This window comes from Eimeria mitis, genomic scaffold (genome assembly GCF_000499745.2).
Source record: "Eimeria mitis Houghton genomic scaffold, Emh_scaff106, whole genome shotgun sequence".
NCBI lineage: Eukaryota > Apicomplexa > Conoidasida > Eucoccidiorida > Eimeriidae > Eimeria > Eimeria mitis.
In genome coordinates, this window is record NW_013567358.1 from 13,739 (window position 1) to 24,814 (window position 11,076).

At 49.8% G+C, this 11,076-nt stretch overlaps 2 protein-coding genes across 2 annotated transcripts in view; both read right to left on the reverse strand.

The window, feature by feature from the left end:
* Positions 1-1,991: 1,991 nt before the first annotated feature.
* Positions 1,992-6,193, reverse strand: EMH_0079350 (helicase, putative; the record flags this gene model as incomplete). Its single annotated transcript, XM_013494169.1, has 4 exons — positions 1,992-2,773; positions 3,262-3,558; positions 3,727-3,885; positions 4,159-6,193. The coding sequence occupies 4 exons, from the start codon at positions 6,191-6,193 to the stop codon at positions 1,992-1,994; spliced, it is 3,273 nt and encodes a 1,090-aa protein (XP_013349623.1).
* A 4,788-nt stretch (positions 6,194-10,981) lies between these two features.
* EMH_0079460 (uncharacterized protein) overlaps positions 10,982-11,076 on the reverse strand; it is a gene marked incomplete at both ends in the record, with an annotated part of 6,226 nt that continues 6,131 nt past the window's right edge. The window contains 1 exon segment of the mRNA XM_013494170.1: positions 10,982-11,028. Within this exon segment, the coding sequence (XP_013349624.1) occupies positions 10,982-11,028 (47 nt within the window).

Sequence of the window (11,076 nt, forward strand, 5' to 3'; positions counted from 1 at the left end):
CTAAGGCTTCCTGTTGAACGTCTATTGGACGCGCTGTACTCGAGCAACCGATACTATTAAATATGCATCTACATTTTCTCATGGACGCGCGCTAGTTAATTATGTTGTTTCTCTGCAGCGACGAGGTCAAGATGCTTGGTGACCAGACTGCACAGGAAGGAGCGTTTCGGAGACATCGAGCTGAGCTCGCAGTGGTATACCTATGACTCTCCCCGCCAACTGTCTGTCTCCTTTAAGCTTAAAACGTTTCATTCAGTCTTTTTAGGTGCCTAAAAGACTTGTAAACATCCTCCAAAGTTCGCAAGGGAGTATTCCGCGGACGAGGGGAAATGGCTCGTGCTTCCGTAGACGGGCAGGGAAAATACAAATACCCACCCTCCTTTTGCCCCGAATGTGACCAATTTGAAAAAATAATGGCATTCCAGGCAAATCCACTTCAATTCGTTGCTTTCAGGTAGCACGCAAGCGTCGGTGGAGCTGCGGCCCTAGTTCCTGTACTTCACTTGCACCACTGTGCGTTGTTTGGAATACAGAACAGCCTGATAGTCAGCAAAAATTTACATGTATCGTTCATATTGAACTCAGGCTCCGTCATGAATCACTCCGCGCAGGCCCCTCATGCACGAGAGTGGCCCCCCTCTGCCAGCGTCCAGCATACCGCTAGCAAGACGTCTACTGAATTTATCACCAAAGCCCCTGCGGGAATGTACAGAAGACCAGCTGCAGTATACTTCGCGTGAGTAGAACAAACTTAGTACAGAAGGGGTATTAAAATGAGTGTTCCAAGCCTTCACTGCAAGGAGTAGGAATTGACGTAGGCGCACCCAGTATCATAAAGACATCAAGTTTCCCCTGTGATCAGACATGAGAGTTCATGTGAAGAAATGAACATTCATCATTCACTGGAAGCTGGACGAATTCTCTACGGCTGTAATACTGAGATTAACTATGTCCGCCCGTGCAGTGGTAAGAGAAGTTCCACGGTGATGTTACACAGAAGAGCAGCTCGCGGTGCTAGTCTTCATGCTTCTTCAAGGCCTCAGAAACTCAGAGAAGATACCTTGAATCCTCCCAAATTGACAATGTTCGTACGTGCAACAATCATGCTGAAGTATAACGCCCAAAATGCCCTCCCGCCTGACGAGCACCTGAAAATTCTTGGCTTGCTGCTTCCTACGTAACCTTTTGAAGACTACACGGCCAAGCAAGCCCAAAGGTCCTCAAGCATACACGCCCGTAAAATTCCAAATTTGACAGCGCCTGAAGGCTCTATATTGAGGAAATCAGACGCTAAGTATGCCCTTCAAAAGTTGCTGCCGTAGACGCTGTTTCTCTGTACAAAGGCCCAAAGTTAGCTTATATTCCCTCTTAACCGTTGTGTGCGACAGCTCTGGGCCGCGTCCGGTCCCAGGAAGTTTAAATGGGAACTGTGGAGCCAGTGTAGTCTAACCGTAAGAACCTAATGCATGCAGGGTGTCGAATTTATACTTCGTAGCCCCCTTGCCCGTGTCCTTAAGGCGATTTTTATTCGACCATTTTGGGCATCGATCGCCAACCCAGCAGTGTGCAAGGCCGGGATGGAACTAACTCTAGGTCCGTAGAGAGACTGCGTGGATCCTCTTCGGCTTTCACACTCGTGAGTTTCCACGTGCAAGCTTGAGGCGACACTTTTTAGAGGAGCCAAGCTTCCCAGGTGGCATAATCCTCTTTAAAAGCGCGTTACACTTAGTGAGGCTGACGAGTTAACATCCTTCACGGTGGGAACTGTTCCTTTCCCTGGACAGATATATTGCCTCTTGTAGTTCCACTCTACAGACAGTTGTAGAAACTGACTGAAAATACTCAGCAGGATCGACTGCCTCATCCAGGAAAGCTCTGTCGCATAGAAACGGAGGTGGCCCGCCTGGAGTTGTATATGAAAGCAGTGAAAATATCTGGGGGAAACCAGCACTACGGTAGCAACCCCTTAAGCGTTGATGCATTGTGAGCTGCTACTTTGGGGCTTCAAGCTCTGTTCTTTCCAAGGGACCAAAGAAGCATTGCAGACGCCGGTTGATTGCTTCACCAATGTCTTCTTCTTCACGGCTGACTGTGGGGACACTGAGATGAACTCGCTGTTTCTCATCCTCTGCAGAGCTTGTGTCAAGATTTTGCAAAAGCCACCGTGGTAGCAGTTGCTGTACACGGGCAAGGCTGTACCTCTTATCGACAAGCAATATCGCTGCGTAGTCCTTGCTGTGGCGAATGGCGCGGCCTATTGTCTGGTTGACAGTGATCATGCATTGCAACAAACCATAGTCAATGCACTGCTTCTCCTTTTGCTGCTGATTAAGCTGCTTAGCATCTGCCCGCCCGCAACATGAAACCCAGCCTGCATCTTCAGCTTCATCTCCCGTAGCCTGCTGAGCTGTCATAATTTCATTATAATGCTGTTTGTGTAACAAGAATACTTTATCTTTAATAGAAGGGAATGGCATGCCAACCACTACTAGAAGGCGTGCGAGAGCATTGGAGAAGTTCACTCCTTCACTAAGTCGGCCTCCCATCACGCAAAACAAGAATACCGTATTCGATGTTTGGGTCCTAGCTCGGACGCATGTTGCTTTGCACCTCTCGTCTTGCCAAAGAGGACTGCTTCTGTCGCCGCATACGGATTTCAAATTTCTCGTACACTTTATACTTTCTGCGTCACGCACCACTCCTGCTGAGTCTCCCCTTAAAACGGCAGAGTTGTAGAGCTGCCAGAGGGCAGCTCCGTACGCAATGCGGATACCTGCGAGCAGGACCACAAACAAAGCCAAGAATAAACCCAGAGGTGAAATGCATCCAGCTGTCAAGATCTTAAATGAGCTAAACAGCATAAATATATGAGCCACGTGCAGGCAATCACCGGAATATGCACGCACATCCTGTCTTGGGGGGCCAAAGCACGAGCGTGCAAAACGGGACAGAGGCCATCCACTCATCAACTGGACTGCCAGGGAAGGTATCTAAATGGAATGAACGCGAAGCAGCGGAGAAGTAACCTTTGTCAGTGCTCGCGCGCAGAGAAGAGCATGCACGTAGGCGTTTGCATGGGTCGTATGCGTACATCTGTGTATCACGCATATCCTGACACCTTCACAATGGCCAAGCATGTAAAGCAAGTGCTTCGTAAGTAAGACAAACGGACACCTCAAGATACAAACAAAAGGAAATTGAAGCGAGAAGCCGGGGAGGTTGCTAGGGAATTGATTTGTAGAAAAAAAAAGGCAGAGTTACCCGCATCCGTCTTCGTGGGACCAGGTGTCCGCCTCTCTGCAAAGAGAGGCCCCCGTTCCCTTAACTTTTCTACCAATGGTGCAGCTGCAGCAGCAGCATCACCGTCAACAATGCCGTCAGAAACGCCGGCAACAGCTAGAAATAACTGCAGCGTTGCAAAAGAAGGGAAGAAAACAACGACACCACCAGAAACACTGTCAGAGACACAAAGTAGCAGACGCAGCAAGGAGACGAATTGCATGGGGAACTGCATGCGCTGAGAAAACTCGAAACAGAAGTCGGAGCAAGAGGAAGAAACTGCGCCGCACACAAAAACAAGGCACCGAGACCTGCTGCTCTTTCGTCGATTTTGCTGCTGCGTCCACTGCTCACACTTTTTGCGGACAAAATCAGTATTGTCGCTGACTTCCGTAGCCACAATGGGCCGCGGATTGGCACTAACTACAACCGCGGCAATTCACTCACGCCTAGAGATCGGAAGGGCAAGGACTCTGTCTCTTGCTGCATCGGAGTCCGCTGAGAGGAACAGAGAACTAGAAGGAGGCAGGCAGCGCACGAAACGAGAAAGGGACTCAAATGGCGATAGTGTTCCTCCCATCAATACCACCAGACGACTTGCCTTGACTGTGGAGACACATACCAGAAACAGAAAATCCTAGGCCCTAAACCTCAGTCTTTAAGACCCAAAATCTATGCCTCGTGCCTGCAGGCGCCTCAACTTACGTATGGGTTCAAAAGCTTTTTCTGCACAGGTCACACCACACATGATAAACCAAACCATAAACTATAAATTCTGCAAAGGAAACATAATCGTGCACGGGGTACGCTGCCTTTGAGTAGGCGTAGGTTCCAGCATATAGGACTAAGGAGTAAAGGAACATATACAGGATGGCTTACCAGTCGCCAGGCATACAACCTCAAGTCTACAACAGCAGCACGCGTTGCCAGAGGCAAGCTTTGTATCCGCTCCATCTGATACCGTCCCATCAGCGGCACCAGGAGGTCCCATCATTGTTGATGTTGCTCCTGTTGGAAGTTTGTGTACACTCGTTATGATGAGCCTATCCGCTGCGTCCATACCCAGCAGTGAGCAGAGAAAATTTCTAATTGTGTATAGGCAAGAGGGCTCCAGCAACTGGCGTTGCGAATGAAGCTGTTGTTTATTCTGCTTCTGCAAGTGCGGCAGTTTCGTCTGTTGCTGCTTTTCCTGCGGTTGTTGCAATTTGTGGTTATGGTACATTGCAAATCCCCTCAGTTTTTGGCAGATGCGTCGTGTGGGGTCAGATAGAAAGGCAATCAGTTCGTGGAGGTCAAAACTTTCGAGTTTGAAGAGGCGCAGCAACTCCGTCGCGGTTAGGACTGTTTCCCCGTCATGTGCCCGTATTTCCGCAGCAGCAGCGCCTCTTGCTGCTGTCGGTGCATCTGCTGTTCCTGCTTCTTCCCTACGCGTCGATGTCACAGGAGGGCTGGCGTGTAAATCGTCCACTACATGGTGCTGCTGCCATTGCTGTCGTGACGGCTGCTGCTGCTGGCCACAGCAGCAGAAAGGCTGTAACCGTTTGTAGATAGTCTCAACAAATCTCGACAGCTGCTGCAGCAGGTGGAGAGAGCGCGGTGCAAGCCTATTAGTGAAGCTTTTAGCGTACAATGAGAGTAGCCGAGCTGCAGATGCTGCTGTCTGATGGGAAAGCGCTGCAGATTTGCTGCTGCTCAGAGCAGCAGACAGGTGGTGAGCCTCGTCGACACAGAACACCGAACCTGCCAATGAAACGACTCCTCTTTCCTCCATATTTCCATTGGCAGGAAATGCCAGGGAAAACGGCAGCAACACGACGTCTGCTTCCGCTACTGCTGCTCGACACCCGTAGTAAGGACACCCGCCAACAGATTTACCGATACGCCTTAGGTCTTCTATGTCGAGCGCGGCAGCTACTGCAGCGTCTGAAACCAAGTGCTTCTTTTTGTAGTAGCTGCACAGACCCTTTGAAACCAGATATGAGCATTTGTCCCCCAGATCACTGCTGCCGTTGCTGCTGCTGCTGTTGCTGCTTACGCCATCGCATACATCTGGGTGTAAACACAGCTGTTGCCTGCCAGCCGCAACAATTGCGACAAAGTCCTTTATTTCCTGCCTCTTTCCCTGCTTATGCATCCTCCGAATTTCACCAATATACTGCTGCAGCTGCTGGTGTGTCCTGCTGCATATTACTATTTGCGGCTTGCGGAGGGCGTCAGAGAAGCCTTGCTGGGAAGAAATACCCCAAGCATCATGGCTAGAGCTAGTCCCTTCTGAGTCTATGGACTGAGCAGGCTCCTCAGGCGCAAATGCATCATACTCTCTCAGCTCCTGGTGCTCATGCAAGCTTGTTGCGGCTGCATGGCGCTTAGAGCCCAGGGGTAAATCTCGACATTTCTGCTGCTCCAGCTGCTGCACAGGGCTAGCAGCAGCTGCTGCTGCTGCCGCTGTATCAGCACGAACCGCTGCTTCCTTCAACCGTTTGCTTCTCTCCCGCAGGAACTGCTGGACTTGCTGCCGCTGCTGTTGCAGCAGTGCCGCCTTGACCCACGTCGCCATTTTCCTGGTTGGCAGCGAATCCTGCCGCTCCCTTTGTTGTGCTTGCGTATGCTGCTGCTGCTGTTGCAACTGATGCAGTAGCAGCTGCTCCTCTTGCTGCTTCAGCCACAACACAGAGGGACAGAGGAACGACAAAGTTTTGCCTCCTCCTGTGGGCATCTCAAGTGCAGCGAACCTTGTCTTCTGGCTGCTCCCCTGCAGGGCCCTCCACACAGCAGCCATGAAACGCAGCTGGGAAGGATAAGGGTCGTAGGGAAACCCAAAGGTGCCATCTTCTTCGCTTGCCGCTTCAACCGGTGCGGCTGAACAAGTGGATGAAACGGCTACAGCTGTTGGGTGTTGCCCTGTGCCTTTCATGCCTGCTCTGGCCTTATGCCCAGGCCTACAGCTGTGTCAGAGACAGGGACAGTCTTGCCGTTGAAGGCATATGGGGAAAATGCGCGCATCCCCCCCGTAGTTTGACAAGGCCAACGGCCCTTCCCCCTGGTGGGGGAGGCGGCACAGCCGTATTGATGTCTTTCGCCAGTTTTGAACGTAATATGAGCGAATTTTGCGAATTGATTCCATCCAGAAACAGTAAACAAGCTAAATGTTAGGNGGAAGGGTCCAACACGGCATCTGGGGGGCCGCACGACGGTTTGGCAGTGATTCGGCAAAGAATATAGACGGCTCCACCGAATAGCGAATGCAAATGTTTATTTGGGGAAGCCCTGCATTTTTAAGCCCAGAGAAGGTCAAATTATATGCCCCGACGCAATGAAGTGACACGTTTCTCAATGGGGCAGCTGGAAATGTGGTGAGCCAACAAAATCGGGACTGTAACTACTAGGTAAAGTCTTGCGTTTGACTGTCTCCTCCGGGGACAATTCTCATTTAATACCGTTCCATGTGCACTTCATCTCTATATTTTGCAAGAACTCGCTGTACAACTACTTGCAGGATGCTCTGCGCCCGATACTGTGTTTCGTGTATCTGTGACGCTCGTTATCGGCGTGCTACGGAGTGGAAGTACTGGCTTTCAGGCACGGACTAGTACATATACTACTACAAGCGCACATGAAACAACTAAGCCCACACGTAACCTGCCGTCCTCCCCCTTGACACCTCCGTGTCTTGAAAGCTTCACTTTTAGGCGTTCCGTCTTTTGGGGGGTGTTGCGACGCTACGATATAGCAAAAGGAGGTCGTCTCCCTCCTAGGGGCTTGCCTCCCTCCCCCAGAGATAGATGCATAAAGTGGAATACACAGGAGGCCTGATAAATGCGGGACAGTGCCTCCCGCTCAACTCCCTGCGGGTGCTCTAGAGCCTCCCCAATGATGAAGCATCTCTCTGACGAAAGTGAAGACATATTGGGGGTTATTCTGAGCTAAGCATCTTCCTGGTGAATAGTGCTCTCGAAATAATCCCTAATATGTCTTCGCTGCCGTCAGAGACGCTACATAGCTCAGAGGCTTAGTGAAACAAGGGCTACGCATACTACGCCCCGCCAACTGTGGATGTGTTTACTGGTTAGAAGACTCTCCAGTAACATTGAAACAGTGCAGTCGTACCCTGTTTCTAAGAACAGCTTAGTGGTGAATACTATCGAAAGAACCCCCAATATGCGTTCACTTCATGTTAGGTGTACAAGCACGTGCTGCATGACACCTCAACTACCCGACAAATTGCAGAAGCGCCAGCTACGCCTTATCTAGACCCTTATCTCTTAAGCACGGCCCGGTGCACACAACGTGGGACTCCAGCACGTGGAAAATATGCAAACAACATTTGCTTATCCGTACACTGAGTCCTCTTTGTCGAGTAAGAAAATGAGAGTTCGCCTTGGCTACAGGTGACCACAAACGGTCGTCTTCCCTAGCGCTTCCACTGATAAACATTTTCATAGTAAGTCGAGCAAGTCCCTAATAAACGAGATGCGCACATTCCCCCTACAGTGGCGGCAATATTGTTCGACATCGTGAGCTTCGCCCAGAAAAAGTCCATTAGATTCCAGCACTAGAAGAGAGCAGCCGGTGATCTGATGAATTGCGAAAGTCGCATTAAACTGCAATATTGTCTACGTGAGTGTTCCGTTGTTGTCCATAACGGTGGTCCAACGTGCTGCCTTTTGCACTGCAGGTTGTACGAATATATCTCAGTCGTAAGCTTTACACTTCGAACCCATCAATACGAACATGATCGCTTTCCCACTTAAGGGACAAAAAGGAGGTTGGCGTTGAAAAACTGTGGGAAGTGTGCGCCTGCCCAGTTGAACAAGGGTTCCCCGTTCGGCGCTTAAGGTTAGAAGTATTTGACCACGAACCCCAAAGGAAGCAGGAAAGAGGCCGTCAATACGAAGGGAAACATTCTGTCGTAGATGGCGCCTGACTGAACAAAGAAGGCGGACATTTCGCGCATTCAAGACTGTCCAGACGTATGTGATTGCGCAGTACACATTGACAACTAGAACGGAACAGGCAAGGGCAGAGATCAACAAATAGATGCCATTGTACGCGGGGAACCCTCAAGGCAATGCTAAAGGCGAAGTACTAGAACAGAAGCTGAAAAAGACGGGTACCGGCAAATGACAGTCGGGCAGGAGGGGACGTAGACACCAATCGAGACACAGCTATACAGGGAAGCAAATACTGACGAATGAAGAATATTGCGCAACACAGGGAGAAAATGTAAGTTCATAAGCAGGTAGTAAGGTGGGGGAAGACAGAGGTGAAGGCAGGCATGGTGCACACATGGAAGAGTGGTAAAGAGAAGACAATGCAGACGAAGCCGAAGGCATTGACCAGATAAACGAAAAGAAAGAGATGCTGCCGACAGGCCCAGCCAGCTTGAAATATGAGACATGAAGACGAACACAGAGTGACCGAGAAAAAATTAAACTGGGAAAGAATGACGGCCACATGTAAACAAAGGGTCGGCGGAGAACAACGAGCAACGACTGCGAGATTTGGGCAGAGAAGAAGAAATAGTAGGCTGAGAAACGAGAGCATCGTATGAAGACGGTGGCAAAGATAGAGCACCCAATAAAACGAGAATACAGGTATGCTTCAAACACCTAACACGGCGAAAACGACAGACGGGAGGAGAATGAATCATCAAGACGCACACACAAGTCTATACAACAACACCAGCAGCAACCCGAGAACCAAATGGAATGTATTTAATGAAACTTCTTACGTATTTATTAAACTTGCTGTCAGCGGGAAGTGTGGGAGTTCGTGGGGCTCTCCTAATTCCGGGGATAGGAAGAGGGGCAATGAACGAGGAAGCGAGAGGTGCTTCTGTCTGGGGAGTCGACGAAGGTGAAGGCGACACACATTTGGACTGTAAAAATGCAAACCACATGTGTGTTCCCTACGTGGCCGTTTACAGCAGATGTCATGTGTTGACCGTGGTATATTCACTTTTATAGTCGTTACCTTGTGTATGCAATTGGCTGGAAAACCACTTAGGGAATTGTAACAGGGCGTGGTAGCTGCTTGTCATATGCCCAAACTAATGTGAAAGGAAAAGCGGGTTTAGATTAAGTGGAACGCATCAAAGTTATCGCAGTTCCACGACAACACCCAGTTTTAAGGACACACGTGACTCGTGAAAAGAGGAGCATCCATTATTTATTCACCACATGTCACATGACGCGCTACATCTGAGCTGTTTGAGTAGTTCTGCAGGGGGCAAATTCAGCTTACGGGTCGCTCCGCAAGTTCTGCGGAGACGGGGGAGGAAGAAAAGAATCGCCGGGTGCTCAAAGCCCTGAAAACAGGGGTGATAGAGAATCTAGTAGCAACGGCAGAAGTCATCATGATAAAATAACGCGAATGACCAAAGAATGCTGGAGAAAATAGGTATATTAACGGGAACCGTCTCTACGGCGGCTTGGGGCGTCGGTGGCGCTCAGAAGGGCCCAGTGTATCTTCGCTACTACGCAAACACAAGTTCATACAAATGCGTAGTTTTCTTGCTTCATATTGATTGACAACCACAGGTTTTGAACTATTCCACCGGCTATTCTTGGAACTGTTGATGTGCATGCAGCCCCTAGTCGGCAACGTTGGCACATCGTAAAGGAGCGTTTGCCCAGAAGAATGGAAAGTTAAACAGAATCATTCAGTTTTCCGCCGTGGAAAATTCTCTCGTGTAGCAAGATGGATCTACATGAGAGCCCATTTTTGCGGCATACGATGCGGCTGGACTCTGTGCTTGTGCGGCTGCGTGCTATTTTCTCGCGAAGCCCCTTTTCCGAGGCTTCTGTATGAACGCGGCCCCTGTTCTAGACGATTTGGGTATGCAGGGCTGTTCTTAGGGCGTCGCCTTCCTAACGCCAGTTCGACCCCCAAGGGCAATTTGCCGCGCCCGTCCCTAGGGTAGTGATTCGCTTAATATCCAGACAGTTTCCTCGCTTAAACAGCTCACATAATGCTGATATGACCATGGAACTGCCTTATAGTAAGCCTGGACAGCCCAAGCGGTTTCAGTATAGACAGCTCTCTGGCGTGTGTAGCTGGACATGAGGTTGCTTCTGTAGCTTGAAGTACAGCAGGTTTGTACCACCTAATGCACTGCCTGCTCGCCAACTGTCGTGGGGTTGTCGCGAAATATGTTCCAATACCACAACACATCCGCGTTAGCTCCTTAGAAAATTTATTGCGACACGTCAGGACTGGCAGCCCCCAGTGGAATTATGAGAATCGTCAGTAGTTTCAATTCATGCCCTAGCAGCGGGACGTTGCAGCTTACAGCGTCGCTAAAAGATTTCCTACTTCAAAAATTATTCAGGCGTGCCATCGTGTCTTTAGTTGGGGTTGACAGCATGGTCAGAGTATAGTTACACTTGGAAACAGATGAAAGCTTAATTTTACTTCAAAAGAATTGCAAGAAAGGACGGTAGAGCAAAATCGCTACGGCCCATGCACGACGAAGGTGCCGGCAGATGAGACCAAAAGAACAACTACGAGATGAATTGGTGTTGCCAAATCTACATCCAGTTCTCCTCAGTCCCAGCTTGCTGAAGGCTAGCTGCGCTTCTCACAGTTGCCACCTTGTGGATGCTTGGCGGTCGCTGACGGGTAGCCGACAACTGGCTGTGAGTCATCGCAGCCAGCACGCTGGCGTTAATATCTGCATTCGAGTGCCGGTGTGTTGCAACAATCATTCTTCGTATTTTATGGGTTGGCAGTTCTCGGTCGCGTCCGGGCCTGAACAGACAGACAAAGACCGCAACCTGCAGAAGTGAAAACAAACTT